The 27673-nt window shown below is 21.8% G+C and overlaps 8 protein-coding genes across 8 annotated transcripts; 3 read left to right on the top strand and 5 right to left on the bottom strand.

The window, feature by feature from the left end:
• Positions 1 to 1638: 1638 nt before the first annotated feature.
• On the bottom strand, positions 1639 to 2100 carry PY17X_1464700 (conserved Plasmodium protein, unknown function; the record flags this gene model as incomplete). Its single annotated transcript, XM_725756.2, has 1 exon — positions 1639 to 2100. The coding sequence occupies one exon, from the start codon at positions 2098 to 2100 to the stop codon at positions 1639 to 1641; it is 462 nt and encodes a 153-aa protein (XP_730849.2).
• Positions 2101 to 2847: 747 nt separating this feature from the next.
• Positions 2848 to 4201, bottom strand: PY17X_1464600 (conserved protein, unknown function; the record flags this gene model as incomplete). Its single annotated transcript, XM_022957721.1, has 3 exons — positions 2848 to 2928; positions 3016 to 4011; positions 4136 to 4201. 3 exons carry the CDS (start codon positions 4199 to 4201, stop codon positions 2848 to 2850), a joined length of 1143 nt encoding a protein of 380 aa, XP_022813064.1.
• Positions 4202 to 5766: 1565 nt separating this feature from the next.
• PY17X_1464500 (DNA-directed RNA polymerase III largest subunit) lies at positions 5767 to 7848 on the top strand (the record flags this gene model as incomplete). Its single annotated transcript, XM_725754.1, has 1 exon — positions 5767 to 7848. The coding sequence occupies one exon, from the start codon at positions 5767 to 5769 to the stop codon at positions 7846 to 7848; it is 2082 nt and encodes a 693-aa protein (XP_730847.1).
• Positions 7849 to 9379: 1531 nt separating this feature from the next.
• Positions 9380 to 10648, top strand: PY17X_1464400 (uncharacterized protein; the record flags this gene model as incomplete). The annotated part of the gene is made up of 1 exon (XM_725753.2): positions 9380 to 10648. One exon carries the CDS (start codon positions 9380 to 9382, stop codon positions 10646 to 10648), a length of 1269 nt encoding a protein of 422 aa, XP_730846.2.
• A 499-nt stretch (positions 10649 to 11147) lies between these two features.
• On the bottom strand, positions 11148 to 11435 carry PY17X_1464300 (conserved Plasmodium protein, unknown function; the record flags this gene model as incomplete). Its single annotated transcript, XM_022957720.1, has 1 exon — positions 11148 to 11435. One exon carries the CDS (start codon positions 11433 to 11435, stop codon positions 11148 to 11150), a length of 288 nt encoding a protein of 95 aa, XP_022813063.1.
• Positions 11436 to 12642: 1207 nt separating this feature from the next.
• PY17X_1464200 (conserved Plasmodium protein, unknown function) lies at positions 12643 to 17298 on the bottom strand (the record flags this gene model as incomplete). The annotated part of the gene is made up of 1 exon (XM_725752.2): positions 12643 to 17298. One exon carries the CDS (start codon positions 17296 to 17298, stop codon positions 12643 to 12645), a length of 4656 nt encoding a protein of 1551 aa, XP_730845.2.
• Positions 17299 to 20630: 3332 nt separating this feature from the next.
• PY17X_1464100 (conserved Plasmodium protein, unknown function) lies at positions 20631 to 23138 on the bottom strand (the record flags this gene model as incomplete). Its single annotated transcript, XM_720827.2, has 3 exons — positions 20631 to 20676; positions 20804 to 20919; positions 21129 to 23138. The coding sequence occupies 3 exons, from the start codon at positions 23136 to 23138 to the stop codon at positions 20631 to 20633; spliced, it is 2172 nt and encodes a 723-aa protein (XP_725920.2).
• Positions 23139 to 26421: 3283 nt separating this feature from the next.
• PY17X_1464000 (uncharacterized protein) lies at positions 26422 to 27276 on the top strand (the record flags this gene model as incomplete). The annotated part of the gene is made up of 1 exon (XM_718704.1): positions 26422 to 27276. One exon carries the CDS (start codon positions 26422 to 26424, stop codon positions 27274 to 27276), a length of 855 nt encoding a protein of 284 aa, XP_723797.1.
• Positions 27277 to 27673: the final 397 nt, after the last annotated feature.

Here is a 27673-nt window from a genome sequence, read left to right as displayed (position 1 = left end):
ATAAAAAAATAATAAAAAAAATAATAAAAAAAACGACATTCCAAATTAAATCGATCGGACGAATTATTTTTTACCATCCTCATGCATGTCCTTATCTCAACATTCTTCAAAAACATTTCGAATAGTAATTACCATTTTCAAAAATATGAAAAATGTAAAAAATATGAAAAATGTAAAAAATAATAATAAACAACTTTTTTTATTACACATTTTTTAAATACATGTAATATATTATACTTATATAATTGACCTGTATATCATGTTTTATCCAAACCTTTATTTTTATCATTGTATTTTTTTTTCTTTAATTTATATCTCTTTAGTTTTATCATATACAATATTTGTGGATACAAATACAATGCTTTCACAATGATATATATTAGCAATATTTGTCTTATTTCCATGTATGTATATATTATTCATTTTGTATCCATTTGTATATACTTTATTCGCCACCTCAATGCTATTTACGGATATATTCTTTTGGTCTTATAATATACAATTCAAATGTGCAAAAATAAATTATTCGAATATAAAACCCTCTTAATCTTTATTGTATAATAATTTTAAATACAAAATCAACATATAGAGAATGAATATGATTTACATTTAAAATATATTTGACCAACTATTTTCTTCTACTTTTGTATTATAATATTCTTTAAGAATAAACCAAATAAATATAAAAAATATAATAATAATAATAGGAAATCTAAAAAAATATATTAATATGCAATAAGCCATAAATTATAATTTACATCGTGGTAAATATATGTTATTGTTAAAAGATTAACCAAAAAATAACAACATAGAATATTGTGTTATCTATTTTATTATTCTCAATTTCGAACCATGAATAGTTAAGTAAATACATTTAACAAATGATCGATTTAGAAATATATTGTTGTCATATTAAATGTCTTAAATTAGCTATTCGAAAAATGAACAATTTTTTATTCATAATTTATTTCATATGAAATTAATATAAATTTATATGAATTGTAAGAAAAAAAAATAAAAAATGTAGCATATAAAAAAAATATAGCTAAAAATTCTCTATTTTTTATTAACAAATAATAAACAAAGTAAAAAAAATAGCTAGCTATTTCAGGTTTTTATTAACATGGAATACTTTAAAACCAAATAAAATAAAGCCATAAAATTAAAATAACTTCAATATTGAATATATTCTTTTATTCCTATTGTTAAAATAAATAACGAATTACTAAAAGTACACAGGTGTTATGCTATCCATATACATGCATATAAAAATGGGTTTTTTAGATTGAATTTTTTAATGTATTATTTGTGAAAAGTTAATGATAAATATATTTTCCTATTCTCTTAATTTTTGTACAAATTTACAATTTTTAATTTCCACATTTTGTTATGTCTTTTAAATACACATCTTCATCTTTGTTGATTTTATCAGAGCTAATCGAAAAATCAGAGGAACTAACAAAATAAAACAGTTGTAAATAATAGCAAAATATACACAAAAAAAGGACAAACAAAGGGACAAAAAAGGGACAAAAAAGGGACAAAAAAAGGACAAAAAAGGGACAAAAAAGGGACAAAAAAGGGACAAAAAAGGGACAAAAAAGGGACAAAAAAGGGACAAAAAAAGGACAAAAAACTTTATATGCGGTGCATAGTTAATTCATATTTTATTATGATATACTCGCTCTCTATTTCAGATAAAGGGGAAGTGAAATATTTTTTTCGATTTTCATAATCTCTTAATTTTTGCGTCCTTAATGTTCCATAGTTAAATTCTTGATATATTGTATCAAATGGTGTACTAAATATACCTTCAATTTTTTTATTATGTATTTTAAAATTACGATTTATAGATGAACATATTATTCTTTCAGTATATTCACTAAAATAATTATTTATATTATTTTCAAAATTATTATATACGTCTTTATATTTTTTAATATTATTATCACTCTCTATATCGTTAATATAATCATTATATTCCTTTTCATCGTTTGTTATATCAAATATACCATTATTTTCATATTTAAAAGGTAATCCAATTTTTTTTTTTTTTAATTTTTTTAACAATTTTCGGAGTTCTATTTGTTCGTTATCCATTTTATATTCATCAAAGCTATTTTCTTTATTTTGTTTACCTTATTTTTGTTTACCTTATTTTTTTTATCTTATTTTTTTACTTTATTTTTTTTTCGCATCCCATTAGACGGGCAAATTTATAAAATATGTACATTTTACTAATGATTTAAGGAAACTATTTTTATTAATGATTTTTATTAGTGATTTTTATTAGTGATTTTTATTAGTGATTTTTATTAGTGATTTTTATTAGTGATTTTTATTAGTGATTTTTATTTTTAAGACAAAATGTTATTTTTTTTATACTCATGTTTACATTTACACATGTATTGTTAATTAAAAATGAACAACTTTAATTAAAAAAAAATAAACTAAATAAGTAGAATTTATGTAAAAGTATAATAAAAGAAAATGCAAATTTTTTAAATTCATATGAAACAAATCTATAATTTAAAAACCGTTTATCCTATCCAATAAAAAAGACTTGAGAAAATACATATAAAAGCAATATGCAAATGATTTAAAAAAAAATAATATTCTATAAAATTTATCTTTAACTTAATATCTATGCATATTTTTAATATCTATGCATATCTTCATTATTAATATTAGTCCATTATCTATTATTTATTTTATTTATTTTTTAATTTGTCAAGCTTAATTCTTTTATTAATATATCAGCACAGACTATACATTTATCCCTTCTTCTATATGAAATAATAAACATTATAATTATTTATAACACAATCAAGATATTGTATAAACAAATTAAGAGTCATCATTAAAAGATCCGATATTAAATTTTCTTGTGCTTGCATAGTCCTTGACTATACTTATACCGCACATAATCTGAAAAAAAAAAAAAAAAAAAAAAAAATAATAATAATAATAATAACAAATATAATAATAATAAATATAGCGAATAAAATAATTTACCTCTGTAACATAGACTATTATTGCCATGTCTGGTTTTGTTAAATTGACAGAATAATTATTTCCTATGCAATTGTCCAACACTTTTAAAACATCTCTCTTAGTTAATGTTTTCGTGTTACAGCATTTGTATATTAAAGCCCACGACTTTTTATTTCCAGAACTGTCTTCATTTTTTTCCCCACTTTTTTCCTCACTTTTTTCCTCACTTTTTTCGCCACTTTTTCCTTCATTTTTTTCGTCATTTTTTCCTTCATTTTTTTCGTCATTTTTTCCTTCATTTTTTTCGTCATTTTTTCCTTCATTTTTTTCCTCACTTTTTTCCCCATTTTTTTCGTCATTTTTTCCTTCATTTTTTTCGTCATTTTTTTCGTCAGTTTTCTCGTCGGGGACATTCATTATCTTTAACAAATAATTGACTGTGAATGTATCTTCCATACATTTTCCATCAGTAAAATGTTTTCTCATTAATGGAAGAAGTGTTTTTATAAATGGTGAAAGATGTGGTTTACATATAGTATCTAATGGTATAATTTTACAAATATTTCTAAAAAAATATTTTTCTTTTTTATTAGTAGCTAACATAAATGTTTTGTTAATAATATCTGAAGGGTTTAAATCATTATCATTATTAAATTTTATAAATGTAAAATTTTTAATTATATTTCGAAGAGGTACAAATCTATTGTGTTCAGAATTTGCTTTGCATATTTCATCTTTTAATTCTTTTTCAATTGTACTAATTTTATTTTCCTCACCATTTTCTTCACCATTTACTTCAACATTTACTTCAACATTTACTTCGTTATTTGCTTCACCATTTACCTTTTTATTTACTTCATCAGTTGCTTCAATTTTCTTAATCACATCATTATTATTAGCAGGAAAATTCAAATTTATAAAATTCAGCAATTCTTTAATTCCAGCATTCGTTCTTCTATTACTCAATGCGGACATCAAGATGCCTTTACATTGCGCATTCACATTTATCTTTTGTCTCTGAAAATGAGCAAATAAGATAAACAAACAATGAGCAAACACATGAACAAACAATGAGCAAACAAATGAATAGATATATACAGCACACATAACAAACTTATACAATTGTAGAATATGAACACACCTTTGAGTTGTGTTTGCTTCCTTCAAAGACGTATTGGTTTGGTCTTTTTGTTTTTTTATACTCCATGGTTATACAACACAATATTGAAATGATCAAAAATTTATACAAGAGCTTTATTTTAAAAAAAATAATAAAAATAAAGAATATGCAAATAAAGAATGTACAAAATAAAGAATATGCAAAATAAGGAATATGCAAAATAAGGAATATACAAGATAAGGAATATACAAGATGTCCTCCCCTCTCTTTTAATAACCTTTTATATGCCTTTTCAGGAAACAATAGCCTTTATTATTAAAAATATATATCATTTATTTACATTTCTATATTTTATTATATATGGAAAAAGAAGAAATATAAAAAAACGTAACATAAAAATGTAAAAATTATAAAAATAAAAGCTAATATTAAAAACTTAAGAGATTATAAAATTTAAAAAAATAAATTAAATTTAATAATATATATTTCTATTTAAGCCATTATTTAAAATGAACAATTCTCCATTAAAATATGTTGTTTATAAAAATTAATCTTTTTTTTTTTTTAAATATAAAAATAAAATAAACAAAAAAATAAATAACCATCTACCCAATTTTATATCTTTTGATAAATGAAAATATCCTTTTACATTTGTTAGGTTTTTAAAAAAAAAATTATAAAAAAAATCGAAAAAAAAATAAAAAAAAAATAAAAAAAAAATCGAAAAAAAAAAACTTTGCAGTATTATATGACATTCATACATATGTAGAAATAAATATTTCTCGAAACACTATCATAATAGTTTTCCAAAAAGTAAAATAATATATTTTTCTACAAAAGAAACAATTTCTATATACATATATACATGCATAAGCATGGATACATTTTTAGTATGTTCTAAATTGCATTATTAATGAACTAACGTATTAGCCCAATTGAGATATATAATATAAAATATTATCTTATCTTTGTAAATAACAAATATGTAAAAAATATTTATATTTCCCATTCTTTTTATGTTACATGTATTTGGGTAGATTACCAATATAGCGCTAAGTATCCCTAAAATTATAAAATTCAAACATTTCAAATTAAATCGGCACACAGTCAAATATATGCTTATCGTTCACCTTTTTATCACATTGTTTAATAACCATCGGGAAGAAAAAGCATACCAAAAATATTGAAACAGAGAACAAATATGTATATATAAGAAAAATAAAATAAAATAAAAGAAATAAAAAAAATTAAAAAAAATTAAAAAAATTAAAAAAAATACATATGTGCAGCTCGACCTGTTCCTACACTTCTAATATGATACTGCAACAAATGGCTTGCTTCCCAAAATATAACATAAATAAATAAATAATAAAAATTATAATACATAAATATATGGAAAGTATGAAGAAAAAAAATGGTGATAATTAATAATTGAAAAAATTATGTTTAGTCCTATTTATAGCTAGTTCTGAGAAGGAATGCATAAAAAAAAATCCACACACACCCATATACAAATAAAATGTACAAAAGAATGTACAAAAGAATGCACAAAAGAATGTACAAAAGAATGTCCAAATAAAATGTCCAAATAAAATGTCCAAATAGACGTATCCAAATAGACGTGTGCAACTAGCCATATTTACAGCTTCAAAATGAATAGGCAAATAATAAAGCTAATTACTGAAGGAAAAATATCAGAAAAAAAAAACATAGACAATCAGCTGATTAAACATAGTTTAGAAGAAATAATAGTTAATTTTAAAAATTATAATAAATCAATAAGTGAAAATAATTTATTAAATAATATTATTCGATATACAAAAATTGTTACAATTAGTTCATATCATTTAAACCATATGTATAAAAATATTATTTATCCATTATTAAAAAATAAACAACTTCATTTTACTTTAATACCTAATATTGTTCATACTTATAAAAAAAAAAAAAAATATAATTTTATTTTAAAAGAAATAAATGAATATATTATTCATAATATATTAAAAAAAAATATATATACACATGATAATTTAAATAATTGGATTAGTGTATTACAAGTTTTTTCATCAAAATATAACAATATAAATTATATTCCTTTGTTAAAATTTATTTTATTTCCTCAATATTATGATCAAAATATAGTAACTAAACAAGCCAACCCTATAGATATGCATACAAAAGGGGATGACGAAAATGTAGCACATGGTTTAGTGTCCTCACAATATGATAATGATAATGATGATAATAATGATAATGATGATAATAATGATGATAATAACAATAGTAGTAATAATAGTAGTAGTAATAATAACTGTACGATGAATAAACAAAATGATGATATCCTTTTATTAAATAATTTAGACTATAAAATGTTTGATATATTAGTTCCCCGAACTTTTTGTGTTTTAATAAACATACTGTCTAATGTTGATCGGCAATATAGTAATGTTAATTTATCTGTACCTTTCTCATTTTCTTTTTTTTTTTATAATAGCTATATTTATAATAAAATAGTCAATATGCTACCCCAATTTAATAACATTGATTTATGCTTAATTATAGATTCCTTTCACAAATTTAAATATCCAAATAACAATTATTTATTTAAATGTATTGAGAAAGAAGTTTTTAAAAGAATTAATACATTTGATATATATCAAATTTCTATAATTTTTCAAAAATTATCAAAATATTGGAATTATTATTCTATAGATGATCATAAAAAGATGGAACATTTTTCTATAATTTTTATCAAAAATATACAAAAATATTTATTCCATTATTTATTAAATAATAAAAAAAAAAATAAATATATTTTATACACTGAAAATAAACATTCTTTAATTCAAATTGTTCCCATGTTTTTTTTGGCATATGTAAAGAATGTTCCTTTTTTTTTCCCATATTATATAACCTTTAGTAAATTTTTAAATCTACAATTATTTTTACTAGCTAAATATGTAATACTTTTGAAAAATAAACACACCAAAAGTTGTACAACTACTAGCCAAAATTCTAACACTACTCAAACTTGTAATACTAGCCAAAGTTGTAATATTCTTAATACAGGGCCAGATGATATAAAACACATTTCGAACCATTTGGAAAATATGAATCAGACAATTTCGAATTTAATTTATTCAATTACCGGTTATTTATACAACATTTTAACATTATGTAAAAAAAATGAAGAAAATAAAATTGTGCTTACTCATTTTTCGCTAACTCTAGTTAATATTTATAAATTACTTGATTATTTTAACTTTTTTTATAATAACAGAAAAATAATATCATCAAAAGAACATAATACTTTTATCATCCCTTTACATAAATCACAACTTTTAACATTTTTATATATATATTGGGGTTTTATTATAAAATTATTTTATTATTTAAATAACATTCAACCTACAGAAAATAATATTTATAATTCTTTATTAACAGATTATAAAATTTTTTATCACATAAACAAAGTTACCCCCAAAAATGATTTTTTTTATTTTATTAAATTAAAATATATTAAAAAAATATTTCAGATTATCACAACTTTGGATACTGTTAATTCAACTACTATAATGAAAGAATCATTAAAACGGAACAATATGCATATTGCACATATTTATTCAGACATACTAAATATAATTAACGAGAAAAAGTTGACTAGCCAAAATTATTTTTTCAATAGACAAATTATAGCTTCCTACACAATTTCTGTACTGTGCAGGTCAAATTAGTATAAAATTTTAAAGAACAAATTTGGGCATATATATATATATATTTTTTTTTTTTTTTGTAAAATCCTACATTTTATTATTTCATGATTTACACTAACATTTGTTTTAATTCTGTATATTTACAGATATAGATACATGTGTATTATATTTACAATTTTTAATAAACTATTTCCCTTATTTTACATGCACACATAATAATTTTTTTTATTTGGTACATAAAATACTATGCTCTTTTATGAACATATCATGTTTTTTTTCCCCTATTTTTTATGAGTTTCTCTTTTAATTTAACTTTTATATCATTTAAATTCGCTTTAAAAAATAATAAAACAAATCTTACTAATGTATATGTAAGGACATCATATTGGGGAAAATAGCATATCATTATAAAGGTAAATAATTAGGTCACTTTTATATTTGGTATGGTTATATATACAGCTATTTTGAAATAGAAATATAAAAAATCGATTTTTATATTATAAGCTTGGAATAGTGTAATAAAAATAACATATATTAGGTGTACTAATGCGACGCCAAATAATTATTATAAAGTAGGATTCATATTGTTATTTTTGTAGCAATTATAAAGATACCTTTCTTTGCAAAATATATAATTATATTATAAATAAGCCTTTTTGCTATACAGGAAATTATTTAGTGAAATGTGAAAAAATATAAAACATATCTACATATGTATATATATTATGTGTTATTTGTGTAAAAATATGCGCGCCCAAAAGTGAAAAAAGGTAGCATACTTTTATAATTATTACCTAACCATAAGTGTTCACAAAATTATCCAACTATTAACAATGCTAAAACGAACGAACAAACGAACGAACAATTTGTTTTGTAGCATAACGGTGTACAAATAATAACCAAAAAAGGAAAAGAAGAGAAAAAAAAATAATAAAAAAAGGAAATAAGTATAATGGTATAAAAAGAAAAAAGTGCAAATAAATATGGAAAAAAAATATATTTGCCACGTGAATATATAAATTATATTATATATATAATAAACATACAATAATATAAGAAAAATTTATTCAATAATATACAATTCATATATTTTATACAGCTGAATGTCATATTTCTAATTTTTTTTTTTTTTTTTTTCCTTCTATTAAAGCAATAAATAATAATACTGCTACACTATTACTTTATTACATTTTTCTTAACTTTTTTTTACATTTTTCTTAACTTTTTTTTACATTTTTCTTAACTTTTTTTTACATTTTTCTTAACTTTTTTTTACTTTTTCTTAACTTTTTTTTATTTTTTAAAACGTTTGATAGTAATAAAATTTCCACTCATACATTAGTGATATGTGCTCGAATTCGTAAACACATAAATATATACCCAAAATTCAAAGGGTTAATGAAAAGAAACACAAAAGTTATTAAGTGTAACATATATATAAGTTTATTCATTCTTATTACATGCACACGTCAAGCAAATAAATCATTATATATACAAAAATTATCACATTTATTTTATTATTTTTTTTTGGGGGACATAATAAAAGTGAAATATGGCAGCAGTTGATATGCAAATGAGATCAAGTAATTTAGGAGAAGGAACAAAAAATGAAAATGATAAAAGTAATGGAAATAAAAATGATGAAGAAACACAATCAGGTATCAAAACTTATTATGAAATGAAAATAGAAGAATATGAATCAATTATAAATAAAAAATTACAAAATAAAAAAAGATTAGAAGCTCAAAGAAATGAATTAAATACAAGAGTTAGAGAATTAAGAGATGAAATTCAATATTTATTAGAAGCTGCATCATATGTTGGTGAAATAGCTAAACCAATGGGAAAAAATAAAGTACTTGTTAAAATAAATCCAGAAGGTAAATATGTAGTAGATATAGCTAGCCATATAGATATAGCTAAATGTACACCAAATACAAGAGTAGCTTTATATAATGATTCATATAAGTTACATAAAATATTACCAAGTAAGGTTGATCCACTTGTTTCATTAATGAAAGTTGAAAAAGTACCTGACTCAACATATGAAATGGTTGGAGGATTAGATCAACAAGTTAAAGAAGTTAAAGAAGTTATTGAATTACCAGTTAAACATCCAGAAATATTTGAATCGTTAGGTATATCTCAACCTAAAGGTGTATTATTATATGGTCCACCAGGTACAGGCAAAACTTTATTAGCACGTGCTGTAGCACATCATACAGATTGTACATTTATTAGAGTTTCGGGTTCTGAACTTGTTCAGAAATATATTGGAGAAGGATCTCGTATGGTTAGAGAATTATTTGTTATGGCTAGAGAACATGCACCATCTATTATTTTTATGGATGAAATTGATTCTATTGGAAGTCAAAGAATAGAAGGTGAACATGGAGATTCAGAAGTTCAAAGAACCATGATGGAATTATTAAATCAACTAGATGGATTTGAGTCGACACAAAATATTAAAGTTATTATGTGCACTAACAGAATTGATATATTAGATGATGCATTATTAAGACCAGGACGGATCGATAGGAAAATCGAATTTCCAAATCCAAATGTAGAAGCACGTATTGAAATTCTCAAAATTCATAGTAGAAAAATGAATTTAATGAGAGGTATTGATATGGTAAAAATTGCTACTGATATGAATAATTGTTCAGGAGCCGAAGTTAAAGCTGTTTGTACTGAAGCAGGTATGTTTGCATTAAGAGAAAGACGGGTTCATGTTACTCAGGAAGATTTTGAAATGGCTGTTGCTAAAGTTATGAAACAAGATGCAGAGAAAAATTTTACCTTACGAAAATTATGGAAATAATTAAATTTGAAAACGCTAACATTAATGCGTATATTTTTATATCATATATTTTTATAAACATGTTCGAAAATATTAATATACATAATGCGTAACCAACGTGGATATATTTTACCACTTTATTTCCGTTCCATTCATACTTACATTTTTTTTTTTGAGATAATATAAATTTTTTAGTTTAACACAAAAAAAAAAAAAAAACATCTTTTTAATTTTAATGAACCATTATCACTCATGTGGATTATGCAGTCCTTGCAGTTTCCGCAATGCATAGAGTGGAAATGTACAAAATGAAGAGAAAATAAAGAAAAAATTAAGAAAAAATTAAGAAAAATAAGAAAAAATAAAGAAAAAATGACAAGGCTTATAACATCTGCATCTATTCTCATTCATTCTCATTCATTCTCCTTCATTTGTATAAACATTAAATTCGCGTTAATGGCATATAAAGCTACACACTTAAAAAATTTCCTTTTTTTTTTCTTTTTTTTTTATTTATTTTTCATTTATTTTTCGAATAATTTGTAGTCAATCCAACATAGTTGGCAACCTTCTCAATCTGCTCATTTTCTTTTTCACTTTCTTTTTCATTTTCTTGTAAAATATTTGAATAATCATTTAATACACTTTTGTATTTTATATACTCTTCTAACATTTTGATATTCCCTTGCGCTTTTTCTTTTCCCCAATTTCGTAATTCATCAAGAACATTTTTATCTATGATTTTTTTTTCTTGATTATTTATTATTCTCAAAAAATTTCTAAACTGTTTACCCATTTCAACTTTCATGATATTTATTTTTTTTTATATTTCATGCTTTGTTTTTAAAATATAGTTGGTTCATTCAATATATCAACAACATCACTTATTCACATTTATTTATTCAAATAAAAATATTAGTAAGTTCGCATAACATTATATCTTCTGCTATGCTTCTGCTATGTTTCTCTATATCTTCTGTTATATATTCTATTTTTTTTTTTTTTTTTTTTTTTTTTTTAGCCTAGCATTTTTTCTCAATCTAAAAACTGTTGATTATTTTTGGATAAAATTCAAACAATTTAAATAAAAATGAGCATACCAACTTATATCTGATTTCAATAAAAAATAAAAAATAAAAAATAAAAAATAAAAAATAAAAAATATTATTGTGCATATTTACATATTGTGCATATTATCGTTTACTTACGTAAACAAAAAATACAACATCTATGGACCATATCGTGTGACAATCCTATCATCATTTCCTGTTATAGTACAATTAAATTTGTCAAATTAATTTTTATATATATTTATATATACATATATATATATATACATATATGTACAGTGTATATTTCCTTAAATGTTGATAAAAAAAGAGAAAACAGTAAAATTAACATAAAATATAAACCATATTTAACAATATAAAGAATTTTTTTTTCAAAAAAATAAAAAATGCATAATAAAAAAAAAATAAAAAAGGCATAATGAAAAAAAAGAAAAAATGGTATCCATGCCGTTATCATATATATACAGAAAATATAAACTAATCCAATTCTGCTAAACATAAAAAATTAAAAGTGAAAGAATATATATTCATTCACATAAATATCTGTCAAATTTAGTTAACAAATTTGTATGCTCTTTGAAATTGCAAATATATAAACATAATTTTATTGGTGTGAAGAGAAGAAGACAACAAAACATATTTACACGTACACACATGTATATATAAAAATAGTGATAATAATAAAAATAGTGATAATAGTGATAATAGTGATAATAGTGATAATAGTGATAATAATAATGCTTATATCTTTGGCAGCAAGCTAATTTACAGCTTGCATTCCCACAATTATTATGTATCTCCTAGTTTATCCATATAATTTGTATAGTCATATTTAATATACATCGAAAAAAGAAAAAAAGGACAAACAATTGTATATATAGATATCATAAATATACAATCTCGTATAATTTTATTTATTTATTTTCAAACAATATTAATATTATTCTAGATTCCATTTCCATCAACATTTTTAGAACTATTTTCCACTGACAAATTAACTTGATTATTTATTACATCACCACTACTAATAACATTTTGATCTCCTATTTTTTCATTTTCATTACTTAATTTAATAGAATCTTCATTTATTTTCACACTAGTTTGTACATCACCATATAATTTATCATCATTTTTTATAATTTCATTATTCATATTCATAATTCTATTTAAATTGCTATCATCATTCATTTTAGAAATGGTTTCTAACCCATTTCCCACACTATTATCATTATTATTGTTGACAGTGGCAGTAGCAACATTGCTTGCATTCGTTTCTACAATTTCGTTCGCTTCATTACTAAAATTACTTTTCAAAATCGGAGCTCCTTGCCCTGTTTGGTAATTCATGGGATACGAATTAAACCCTGGATACATGTGCATATTATTATATTGTGGGAAATTATTTGGAATAAAATTAGGATATCTTTTAAACATATTTTTATTCGTTTTATCATAATTATAATTTTGATAATTAGCTAAATTATAATTATAATTCAATATATCATTATTTACATATGGAAATTTTAAATTATACATAGGGTTATATATATGATGATCATTCATATGATTCACTGTATTATTACTTCTATTTGAGATGTAAGAATTATATTTATGAATAGAATCATTATTATTTGATTCCACATTATTATTATTATCAACATTTCCTCGATTTATATTTCCCAATTCATTCCCATTTTGAGGCACACCATTTATTTTCAGACCCGAATTAGTAACATTACCAATATCATTTGCATGCTCACTAATTTGATTCATTTTCGCAGTTTTGTTATTATTTCCAATTGATGTAATTTCATTTCTAATGGTTGGGTCAAGTGGTGTATCATTTATATATCCATTTTCATTTTTTTCATCTTTTAGATTATTAGAATTGTTAATTGGATTTCCATTTATTCCTGAATTGTACATATACATAGAACCATTATACATGTAATATTGATTATATAAAGGTGGGTTATAAATATAAGGAAAATTATAATTATTAGGAGGATTTGTTTTTTGATTCCTCAAATTAATTATGTTATTATGTATATTATATGGCCCTGATATATTAGGATTATAAAAATTATTTAAATGAATATTAGGATTAAAAATTTTATTATTATTTATATTATTATTTTTATAAAAATTACTATTTTGTAAATTTTGATGATTATTTATATCATACATATTAAATTGCATTTGCTCACTTTCATATTTTGTTAAAGAATTGCTTCTAGTTCCATATTTTATCGAAACAATTGGTTTAACACTTCTTTTTGTATATGGAGCTCTTTTTGTTTTTATTATTTTTTTTATTTCATTTTTTAATGAATTATTAGGATCCATACCTTCTTCTATAACTATTTTTTTTTTCCGACCACGTTTTTTTTTTTCAGATTTTTTTTTTCTTCCTCTTTTTAATGGTACTTTTACAACTACACCCACATTCGAATTGTTAATATTATTTATGTTTCCACTCTGGTAATTATTATTATTACCACTATCCATCATATTTAATCTTCCCACCTTTTCATCATTCATTCCTAAAACATTGCTACTACTATTTCCATTTTCACCATTTCTCCAACCTTCAAAATATTCTCCATTTTCGACATTTTCCACATTTTCCACATTTTCCGCATTTTCCGCATTTTCTTTTTGTGCATTTCTTGTTGCTAATCTGTAAGATCTGTCATTCTTTTGATATGAATTTTTTTGTAAAGAGTAAGGATTATTACCAATTATATTTTCATTTTTTTTTTTTCGCATTTTATCATCATCAAAACTAAAATGTTCTACTTGCTTATGTTGCCTTTTTTTAGAACCATATAATAATTGTTCATTATTTAAATTATCATATAATTTTTTTTGTTGTTTTAAAATTCGATTTCGATTTCTTCTTTCTCTACAAATTTTATTATATTTTTCTATTAACATATCACCCATTTCTTTTGTATTTGCATGTTTTAACATATTATATCCTACTGTATATAAAACATCATCATTATCACAAACAAATTCAAAAATACCCTTCTCTTCTCTTTCAACATATAATTTAAATTCAATATTAACTGTATCATTAAAAATGAACCAATATTTATCACTATTTATTTTTCCTAAATATCCATTATTTAAATCAATATTTTCAGATGATATCATTTTTTTTAAATTATTACTTTCGCATAAAACTAAATTTAATAACATTCTAATGATTCTTAATTTTGATATTATGTTCAAATCGCTCCACTCTAAAAACAGCTTTTTGCTCAGCCCGTCGCCACCATCGCCACCATCGCCACCATCACCACCACCACCATTTTCGCCATGGTTTTCTCCACAATTTTCTTCCTTTTTTTCTTCCTTTTCTTCCTTTTCTTCCTCCCCCTTTTTCCCCTCATTTTCCTCCGCCTTTACCATTTCGGCTTTCGGCTCGAGCGCAAGTTCATCCTTTATGTTGTGATCAACGTCGAATGAATTTTTGCAATTTACATCATCTTCTTTCTTATCGAGTTTATTTTCATCTTTAACAATATTATTATCTTTTTCCATTTCTGAAAAAGTTTGATCATTTTCACTATTTTCTTTTATCTCATTATTTTCTACATCATCATCTGATTCATCATATTCCTCTCCTTCCTCTTCATGTGTAAGAGCATCATAATCAAATTCGTTTGGATAATCAATATGATCTTCATTTTCTACAAGCCCATCAAACATTTCATCTGTTTTTATGATATTTTTATTTTTTTTTCCTCTTTTATCTTTTTTTTTTTTGGAATTACTTCCTGAACTATTTTTATAATTTGGATTTTCATTTAGTATTGGAAATAATTCATTAAATTTGACAACTTTTACTAAAGCATTTTGTTTATCTTGAAATATTCTAGATATATATTTATACATAAAAACTGATTTAGAATTAAAATAACGACCTAAAAAAAAAAATAGTTTCAAAATTAAATTTCTTCCAAATTCTGTATTTTCTTTATTTTGAAACATATCATCTACATCTTTAAAATTCCATTCAATTTTTACAATATTTTTATAAATAGTTAAAAATAATAACACCATAATATAATTTGGATTATTAATAAATTCGATTGTTTCATCATCTGCATATTTATTTAATTTCATTTTTTTTATATATCCTTCTTTTATTTGTTTTTTTCTTTCCTTTTCTTCTAAAATTGCTTTTCTTTCTTCATTAGAATATATATATTCATCAAAATATGAACTCTCCTCTTTTTCTTCTTCTTCTTCGTTTTCTTCATTTTTTACGTTTTTTATTTTACTCTTTCCAGATTTATTATTAGATACACATTTATCTTTATTCGATTTTATATTTTTATTTTTTTTCACAATTTTACTATTTCGATTATTTCGATTTATTCCACTTTTTTTATTTTTTACACTATTAGATCTTCTTAATCTATTTCGTTTGTATCCCTCATCACTTTCTTCCTCTTCATCCTCTTCATCCTCTTCCTCATTTGCTTCTTCTTCATCTTCTTCCGCCTCCTCATTTCCTTCTTCTTCATCTTCTTCTTCTTCATTTTCATTTTCTATAATCGTTTTCCCTTTATTTTTTACATTTCCACTTTTTTTATTTTTATTTTTTTTATTTGTATCATCTTCAGAAGTTGAATAATCATTTTCATTTTTTCCTTTTACATTTTTTTTATTATTTAAAACACTCTTTTTATTTCCTTCTTTTTTATTCGAATTTTCAGATAAATTTTTATTTTTTTTAGATTGCTTTTTCAATGTTTCACTATCATAACTACTTAGTCTATTCTTTTTTTTCAAATTGTATGACGTCGATTCACTTGAATTGTTATCATCACTATCGTTCGATTTTTTTTCATTCATTTTTTTTTCGTTCATTTTTTTTTCGTTCGATTTTGTTTCGCTCATTTTTTTTTCGTTCCCATTTTTTTCGTTCGATTTTGTTTCGCTCATTTTTTTTTCGTTTCCATTTTTTTCGTTCGATTTTTTTGTTAAGCTATTGCTTCTTTTTAAGCTATTCGCTGTGGCTGGCTCTGAAAATTTGTTCATGTCATTATCAGAATCTACTGAACTTGAAGTTTTGTCTTTTTTATTTGTATTGCTACTATTGTTGCTGTAACTATGCCTAAGATTTTTGATTTTATTATTTAAAACTTTTTTATTTTTTTTCGAATCATTACTATTAGATTTATCAAAATTTTCTTTTTCATTTTTATTTATTTTTATATTATCTCGTGTATTTGAATCAGTAATGTTTCTTGAATTTTGTTTTTTTTCTGTATTTTTTATATTATTCATCTTTGTTTTATTTTTCATATTTTCATCTGTTTTATTTTTCATATTTTCATCTGTTTTATTTTTCATATTTTCACTTGCTTTATTTTTCATATTTTCACTTGCTTTATTTTTCATATTTTCATCTGTTTTATCATCCTTTTCAATATTTTTTTTATTTGATATTTCATTACTGCCTCCTATTCTCGAAGGTTTATTATTATGTCGTGTATTATCGTTATTTTCAAAATTTATTATATTTTTATCATCTTTATTACTTGTATTTATATTTTTTATATTTCTTTTTTGTTGGTTCTTCATTTTGCGAATGATCAAAATAAAAACACATTTATCTGTACATATATATATGTATACAAATATTCATTTGTGTTTAATTTTTACAATTCGCTTCTTAATTTTTTTTTATTGTTATAGTTATTTTCTGTTACTATATTTATCCCTTATATTTTATTCTCTTATTATTACATAAAAACAAAAAATGCTACTTGGCATATACATGCACATTTATTAACAAATCTATGCATATGTATATCTGTTGTATACTTAATGTATATTTTTTTTTATACATTGGGATTATATACAACTTAATATATAATTATATGTACATGTATGCACACATACATGCATACTTCAATATATGCACAAATTTTTTATTTTCATTAATATTAATATGGTATTACTTTTATTACTGTATGCTATATGTATGCTTTATATACATTTTTTTTTTTTTTTTTTTTTTTTTTTTTTTTGAATTTTTCTCATTAATATTGTTAAATGGATATAGTTAAATATATATTATTTCATACTTTTAGCAATTTTTATCCATTTTTTTTTTTTTTTTTTTTTTTTTAATCTGTTCTTTATATGATACAAATATTTTATATATCATATAATTTTCAACATGGAAAAAAAATATTATATATATTTTATATGTGTATCATGTATACATATTATATATATATATCATGATAATACATATTCTATATAAACAAAATACAAATTATATATAACATACAAAAAAGGGCATGTCAAGGCGATTTTTTATTTGTTAAATATATATGCATATTTTCCCAATTTATTTCAAAAAAAATGTAAAAAAAAAAAAGCAAAAATTTATGTATATTTAATATATATAATATGCCAATAAAATTAACGTACTAGTTATTAAGCAAAATTACCCACATATATAATATATTACATATATTTTGCATATATATTTGGATATATATTTGGATATATATTTGGATATATATTTTGGATATATATTATATACATATATAATATATATACTACATATACATATGTGATATTGGCACTAAATATTATTTTATATACATTATATATATTTTTTGTCATATTTTGTCACATTTCGCCATATTTCGCCATATATATATATTCATTATTAATGGACAATTTTTTAAAAAAATAACAAAATATATTCACATATATATATTCACATATATGTATTATATATACAATATGTATATTTATTATAATACTGAGAAAATGTAAGGAAAAATAAGTAAAAATTTGTGAAAAAAATAATGAGCCATATTACATATTTTTCTGCGCATAAAACATTATTAAAAATTATTAAAAATATAATTTATTATTGGAAAAATAATTATAAACATAACAAAAAATAAATCCATGCATAATATGAAAAATTATATTTTCTTTAAAAAATTCCTTTAACTATTTTCATAAATATAATATATATAAATAAGGGAAAATGAAAATTAATTAGGAATACATAAATTTTTTTTTGGGGGATAAGAGGAGCATTTTTCTATCAACGAATAAAAATTCGTATAGTTATTCATATCACTTTTTTTAGTATCACATTTTTTTTCCCTTCCAATTATTATATTTTTTCATATAACCATAAGATATAAACTATATTAATCTTTATATCTCATAAAAATTATATCCCATATGTATGCATATGTATGTATATAATATATAACTATACTGGTTCGCTATAATATTTCCTTTAATATAAAATAACATTAACACTATTTTATGGTTATATATATGCATGAAAATGCAACCAACTATTTTCTCAGGTGTTTAAATATGCACACTTAATGTGAAAACACTTTGATTTTTTTTTCGTATCTTTTCTTAATTATATATATATATTTTTTATTTTCAAACTATTTTGTATCCATAGCTTTTTACTTATACTCCTTACAGTAAATAAAAACACAATATTAATAAAACCAGGGTATATAAAAATATCTATACCAATAAATTTGGTACATTTTTAACGAATAAATAATCTTTTGAAAAATAAAGCTTAACAAAAATTATAGTCTTAATTTTTAAATAATTCAAATATACACATAAAATATTTGCAAATATGTATATTCCTTATTCTAACACCAAGTTGACAAAAAAAATAATAAAAAAATTGCATATATAAGGTAAACTTTGAAATAAAAATATATTATATATTTTTAAGCCACACCAACAAATAGACAATGTTAACATATAAACGGTTTCTATATATGGGCAACAAAAATAATATACATAACAATATTGCTAATATTAATATGCATAAACTATATTACCAATAATAAACGAAATTGTCGTTTTATAATAGTAAGCTCATGATACACACATATATATAAGCATGCACATATTACTTTTTCCTAAATATATATTTATATAATAACAATTCTAAGAATTATCAATTATATATTTAGCACTTTTTATCTTTTTTTAAACATAGAAAATGTTAAAAAAAAATATGACCAGTATATATTAATGTATTTTTAATTTTATATCAATGCACAAAATGGTGGCATATTTATATATCCATATATTATTATGTTTATCTTAAAAATACAAATTGTAGCTAACTTTAATAAATCATATTTTATTTTTTTTTTTTTTAATTACACTATAAGTTGCACATTTTCATATGTGTTTGTATATTTTTTTTCGCCAACATTTTTTTTTTTTGAATGCCGTATATATATATATATATATATATTTTTTTTTGTATTTATTATTTTACCACTTTTTTTTCACATTTCATTGTAAGCCTGTTTTCCTCAACAAATTTAAATTCACAGTTAATAGTTTATAAAAAAGTGAAAAAAGTGTATATGCATAAAATATGTACTTTTTACAACATCAGTTGTTTATCCTTAATTCCATATCCATAACCATTTCCCTATCATTTAACTTTGCATATTTAATTTCTCATTTTTTTTTTTTATCCTTTTTTTGCTATATAAGCAATATATATAATGACCCAAAACATTTTTATTAATAAAATAAATATAATCAAAATATATTTTATGTTTAGCATTATTATTTTAACATTTTTTTTGGGGGATATCTCATTAAATTCCCCAAAAAAAAAAACGAATAATTCATTCAATTTTATACATACATATACATATTGTGAAGAATGAAAAACAACATTAAATATCTCCCATTTGTAATTATTTGAATGTGTAAAAAAAATATATATATAACTTTATAGCTGTTTTCATATTTATGCACAATAACATTTTTTCCAAGCTTGAAATATAAATTAATCATAAATTACATTTTTGCACACATATATATGGTAATATATTCCTATACTAAAATGTAAAGGCTAGTTAAAATTTTATCCCTTAGTTTCCATTCACTGTCCTTTTGTTTCTTCCTTTGAACAGTTCTCTATGCCAAAAAAAAAAAAATAATAATAAATAAAAATAAAATAAAATAAAATAAAAAAAATAAAATAAAAAAAAAAAAATAATAGTAGTAGTAGTAGTAGTAATGCACATTTAAAACACATCCTAACCTGAAGAAGGAAAAGATAGTTGGGAATATGCAAGGGATGAGTATTGGTAAAATAGAGGCCAGTAAAAAATCCTTAGACATAATCTCATAAATAGATATTGAATCGTCTTTTAAAAGCTTTGAAATGAAAAACATAAAATACATAAGTATATGAATATATTTCATGATAAAAGAGCTAGCCAAATTGTTATAAATTTATTAATAAAAAAAAAAAAAAAAAACAGCCATTACAAATGCACACAAAATTGAAAAAATATATGTACAATTTTATATATTATATTATATGCATGGCTGTTTATTTTCATTTTTTTTTTTTTTTTTCGTACTTGTAATGAGTCCTGGTATGCTGCTCGAGCAAGAGTAAGACCAATCTTATAATATATTCCCATTTTATTGGAAGATATATTCATGCTATTATTTTTATTATTGCTATCTCCATTTTTATCAGTGGAAATAGAGTTATTTTCCAATTCGTCGTGTTTCATATAAGAATGAAACTTTTGTATAATTGTCTCATTAATGTCAGATATATACTCACATTTTTTCCCCTGCATATAATATATACTACACTCTAAATTATTTAAAATATTATTAAATATATATACAGTACTCTTTGGTATTTTTATGTATATGCTTATATTTGATATGGATATAAATTTGTTCATATTTTTTATCGTTTCATTTATATAGTGTGTAAAAGCCTCTCTCATTAACCCTAAGGTTTCATAATCTGATATACGGCTTTTTAAAGGTATGTTATAATAAAGTAAAAAATCAAAATCAAAATCGAAATCGTCTTTTCCTTTTATCGAATAAATAATAAAATTATTATCTTCTTCAGATATAGTATTTAAATTCTTTATGTCATATTTATTTGGATTAAAAATATTATATACATAATCCGAAAAGTTTGAACATAATCCTAAAAATTTTCTCAAGTGAGAAATATAAATTGAACTAATAAAATTAGCTTGGCTTGATACATTCACAATTTTTTTATTTATTTTATCTCTTTGTCTTTTTAAATCAGTAACCATTGAGTTATTAATATATATAATTCCCCACTCAATAAATGAAGCTGCTGTTTCTATTTTGTTTTCAAAATTATTATAAAAATATATATCATGCTCATTAGGAAATATAGTTATGAGATTAATATTTTTAGGTATTTCATATGTTGGTCTTTTTAAAATATTACTAAAAATTACATCATCAAATACATTAGTAATCTTTGTAACTTTGTCTAAGATAATTAATCTCGTTTTATTATTTATTTTATTTATTTCACTATCCTTAATATATTTTCCATTTTTTTTTTCAGATATTTTATATATATTTATATTACTTATTGTTTGCTGGTATATATTTATTTGGAATATATTTAGCAACTTTTCCACAAAATCTTGCATATACGGATAATAAAAGTCTGCGTAAAAATCCAAAGCGGCAATACTGATGTTATCACTATTGCCACCACTCTTATCATCTTCATTATCACCATTATCATCTTCATTATCATCTTCATTATCACCATTATTATTCACCTCAGTTTCATTTCTACCTTTTTTGTGGCCATATTCTGTATTCTCCCCCTGTTTGTAGTTTTCTTCACTGTACAAACTGCTAGCCAAATAAAAATTCAGGTCAATCTCAGGCACAAAATTTAGTAACCTGTTATGTGATTTAAAAAAAATAAAATTTTTTATTACATTCCATGCTTCTTTTACAAATTTCTCATAATAAATATTTGCTTCTTTATTTATTTCAATTTTTTTATGTAACATTTCAATTATATTACTTGTTGATAATATAAAATGTGATTCTCTAATTTTTTCATCATTCTCGTCTATGTATATATAATATGTATTCTTAATAAAATTATTGTCACTATTTTTGCAAATATTTGAATATTTACCATGTTCATAATTTTGTATTTTATCAAAATTAATTAAGTCTAATTTTATGTCAAATAAATCATTTTCTTTAATAAAATAATCCAATCTATCATCCTCTTTTTTTTTTATATCCAATATTATTTTTTTGTCCATATATTCTTTCAACTTTGATCCCAAAACATTAGAACTTATTTTCCCTTTACAACCACAAACAATATATATCTCAATAATTAAATTAGAATTATTCAAGTTATTCTCATTTTCTATTATATTTTTTTTATATGATCCATTTTTATGTACATTTTGAATATACCCTAATACATTATCTAATCTTTTTACTGGCAATTTATGTCTTTCATATTTGTTCAGATAATATATAATAAATATATACACAAATAATAATATCGTATAAAAAAATACGCAATAACTTCGAGAGTTCATATTTTTTTTTTTTTTTTTATTCCTAAACAAAATAAATACCACACACCTTAAACATTAAAAAATATATGTGGTAATTTAACACACAAGATATACTTTCCCCACATATGTATATATATCTGGACCCAACAATTGTATAATTATATGCATATGTTTAGTGTACCTTCTATAATGAATGAAGTAATATTATGTTCAATAAGAATATATAATAAATTGCCTAAATCGGAAGAAAAAAAAAAAAAAATAATACAAACAATAAAAAGCTTTTAATTATATTTTATTTTTAAATGGAATTTCTTGTTGCATATTCTTCCTCCCTATGGCAAGTAGTAAAACGCTTTTTTTGTTTGCCAATTTTATTTCAATTTAAATTAAATCACTGTAGTTTTATCCTTACATTATTTTTACACACACATTAAATAATACCAATGTGACTTTAAAAAAAATAATAAAACTTATTACTATATTTGCCAAGTTATACCAATTTCCTAAATTCTTCAATTAGGTTCCATTCCTATTGTTATATTTTTTCAATAATAAAAATAGGGACATAGCTATTTCATAATTTGAGAATTTACAAAAACATATCTTATATTTTTTTTTCAAAACTTTATTAAGATAATATTTTTAATTATTTTTTGTACATGTTATATATATAATACATTATATGCACATCCATATCTTTTTATATACAAATCATATATCCATGTACAACACCTTTTCTCCCTCTAAAAAAAACAATATAGATAATTACATTGTTTTACTGAACAATGTGTAACAATTTTTAGGTATTTCATTTTTTTTCCTTTTAATATATTTTTTTTTTAATTCCAATTTCTTTACAATAACATCAAAAATTTATGACTTGTTCATAATATAATTTAGTATTAAAAAACAATACATATAAATTAAACAAATGCTTATCCGAATAAACATTCGGGAAAAAATCTATATATCATTTATTCTATTTATAATTTCATAAAGAATACCCCCCAAAATAATGAAATATATTATATGGGAAGTATCTCAATTGAGCTTATTACAAAATGTTAGCATAATATCCAAAAAGAAATAAAATAGCAAATAAAGTGGCAAATAAAAACTAGACATATTATAAAATTATTAATTAATTTGTTTCAATCATGAAAAATCGTCCTAAAATTAAATCATTTCTTTGAGAAATACCACACCAAAAACTCCAAGCACAATATCACGTCCTCAACCCTCAATATACAAATATATACATACATACACACACACATATATATATACATTATGAGTCTATTAATTTAGCATAGCACATACAATTTTACAAGGGAAACTTAAAACCTTTTATATCCGTTTAAAGAAGTTTAAAAAAAAAAAGTAAATTTATAATTTTTCATTCCTTATTTCTCTATACCTATAATATTTAATTTTATTTTTCATATAGTATGTAACTAAATTAGAGTTAACATTTCATAATGGATACTTATTTATATTAGTAGAAAATGGTCATATATGAAATTGATTACTAATGAATAATTAAAACAAAATTTTGACGATATTATTGACTTTTCAAAAGTGGGTGATCATAATTTTTATTAATTCTACTATTTTTGTAGTTATAAAACATATATAATTTCATATATGTTCGCTTTTAGTATTATATAGACATATACATATTGTATTTTTAATCGAATATAGACATTATAAAACTTTATTTTTTTATATCTTTTTTTTTCACATTCCTTCCGTTATAGTTTCACATTATCTCATGTTATTTATAAATTACATAATTACATTTTAATACACATGTATATACAAAATTTCAGTGAATTTTTTGAAAGTTTAAAAAATATCGCTCATAAAATAAATTTAATTTAAAAAAATAATATTTTAGTTTAAAAGGTTAATAAAATTAATTAATTTTTCACTATATTATTTTTAATAGTTATTTTGACAATTTCCCTCTTAAAATTAAATCAATATATAACTTTCATAAATGCATATAATGTGCAAATTCGTATGCACATACATGTGATATTTATAAAACTAGCTATTAAAAATTCGAAAATAAAGAATTTCAATTTTTATTTGTAAATATACCAAATTTCTCATTATATACATTTACGTAATTCGTTAACTTACAGTTATTTGTATGAACAGTAATAAAATTGTGTATGTATGTATAGCCAGTTATTAATTTTTATATAATACCATATTTTCTTGTACGAATTGTATAATAAATTAAATAATTATATAAATACGTCGAATGGAAAGTAAAAATCGGCAAAACATAATAAATCAATATAAAAATCGTTCATTTATTTTACTAAAAAAATAATAAATCAAAAATTCGCCTTTATTTTTTCATAAGAGAAATATATTTGTATATACATTAATAAGCAAGCATATGGTGCAAATATAAATCATATATATAATTATTCATATATTAATTATATATATAATATAATTATATATAATATAATATATATATAATATATATTATATAAACAAAATATATTATAATAAATTACAATTCCCTATAAAGCATTTTTAATACGCCATATAAAGTACGAATTTCCTTTTTCTTTTTTTGTTACTTTGCTATTTTCGTTTTCCTTGTTTTTTTTTTTTTTAATTTTTAATATATTAATTATTACGTTAATTCTACAAATATACTTATATTAATTATTATTCCATTTAATAGCAAAATATATATTTTATTTTTTTATTATTTTTTTTTTTATTTTTTTTTTTTATTTTTTTTTTTATTATTTTACTTTTTTATGAACATTCATAATTTTTTCATAAAAAAGCTATAAAATATATAAAATATAAATTTTTGGCAATCCCCCAAAAAAAAATATAATCTGTAAAATTAACAAAACAACCAAACAATATTAGACCAAACTATTATTTACAAAGGTACATTACATAAGCAAAATTTATATATATACTAAAGAGAGAAAACTTATATAACTATTTTTTTTTAAAGCATTATAATCAAATTGCTTGTAAAAAATTATTCATTCAAATTATAAAACTTGTGGACACATATAAAAGCAACAAACGTGTGCATTATAGCATTCTACGTATATATATATTGCTTTAAGGACAAATCACAAGTACTTAAATTAACAAATATCATAACTCATTATATATTTTTTAATTTATTTTGTAGGAATAAAACACTATTTTTAATTGTACAGTTTGGGAGCACATATATATATATATATATATATATACATACATACACGAGTAATATAAAATTCTGAACAACATTCATCACAAATAGCAAAAAATGTATAATTCAAACGGAAATAATAATGCCGGCAATATTGCGGGCACAACTTATGGAGCTGTATATAATCAAGGATCCTATGGTTATAGCAACGAGAAAGAACAAGGAAATAAAGACTATTATAATTCTAAAACTCAAGCTACACCACCTAATGGCGGATTATATGATGAACATTCTCTTAACGAATATACATCAACAAAAATAAGACATGGATTTATTAAAAAAGTTTATTCAATATTATCATTACAACTTCTTATAACTTTTGGAGTTTCAACATTAGCTGTTTTATATAAGCCATTCAATACCTTTTTAATAGCCAATCATGTATTATTTCTCGTATTAGGAATGGCATTCAGTTTACCTATAATGCTTGCATTAATTTGTTTCCCCAATATAGCACGAAAATATCCACAAAACTATTTTATATTATTAGCAATAACGATAGGAATAACATCAATTGTTGCATTGACTAGCGCTATTTTAAATTCAGAAGTATTTTTTTACTCGCTGGGAACAACATCAGTTGTAGTTATAGGACTTACTATATTTGCATTTCAAACCAAATGGGATTTTACAGGATGGTATGTATATGTTTTTATATCATTCTTAATACTATTATTTTTGGGAATTATTGGTATTTTTATTAGAAGCAAAATATTTAACTTAATCTTTGCTGGTGTTAATGCACTTGTATTATCCGTATCGATTATTGTCGACACACAACTTATTATTGGAGGAAAACATAAAAAATTCGAGTTTACAGTTGATGATTATATTTTTGCTACCTTATCTTTATATATGGACATTGTTGATTTATTTCTTTCTATAGCATCAATTTTTTCAAATGCAAAATAATGTAGTAATAAAATAGATGATATATAGAGAGAGGGATCACCAAAAAAAAAAAAATGGAATCCAACTAACCGATTTGACAAACACTGGAAATTATATGTATGTAGATATGTTTCCTTTATTACATTAATTTTCAAAGTATGTTTTTCCCTTTAATTTGTAATCACGTTTTTTATATATAATGTTATATCTAATATTTTTCATTTCCTATTATTTTTTGTACATTTTAAATAAAATTAAAATTTTAATTTTTAATATATTAAAATAAAATATTTTCATATTAAAAAATTATATGAATACAATGCAAAAATATTGAATTTTTATTTTGATAAGTATATTGCATTGTCCCAAACAAAAATGTATGTATATATATATGACCTCCCCAAAAATGTAATTTTTT

The sequence above is a fragment of the Plasmodium yoelii genome (genome assembly GCF_900002385.2).
Source record: "Plasmodium yoelii strain 17X genome assembly, chromosome: 14".
Taxonomy (NCBI): Eukaryota; Apicomplexa; class Aconoidasida; order Haemosporida; family Plasmodiidae; genus Plasmodium; species Plasmodium yoelii.
Note: the sequence above shows the minus strand (reverse complement) of the source record. Positions and strands in the feature narration are given on the sequence as shown.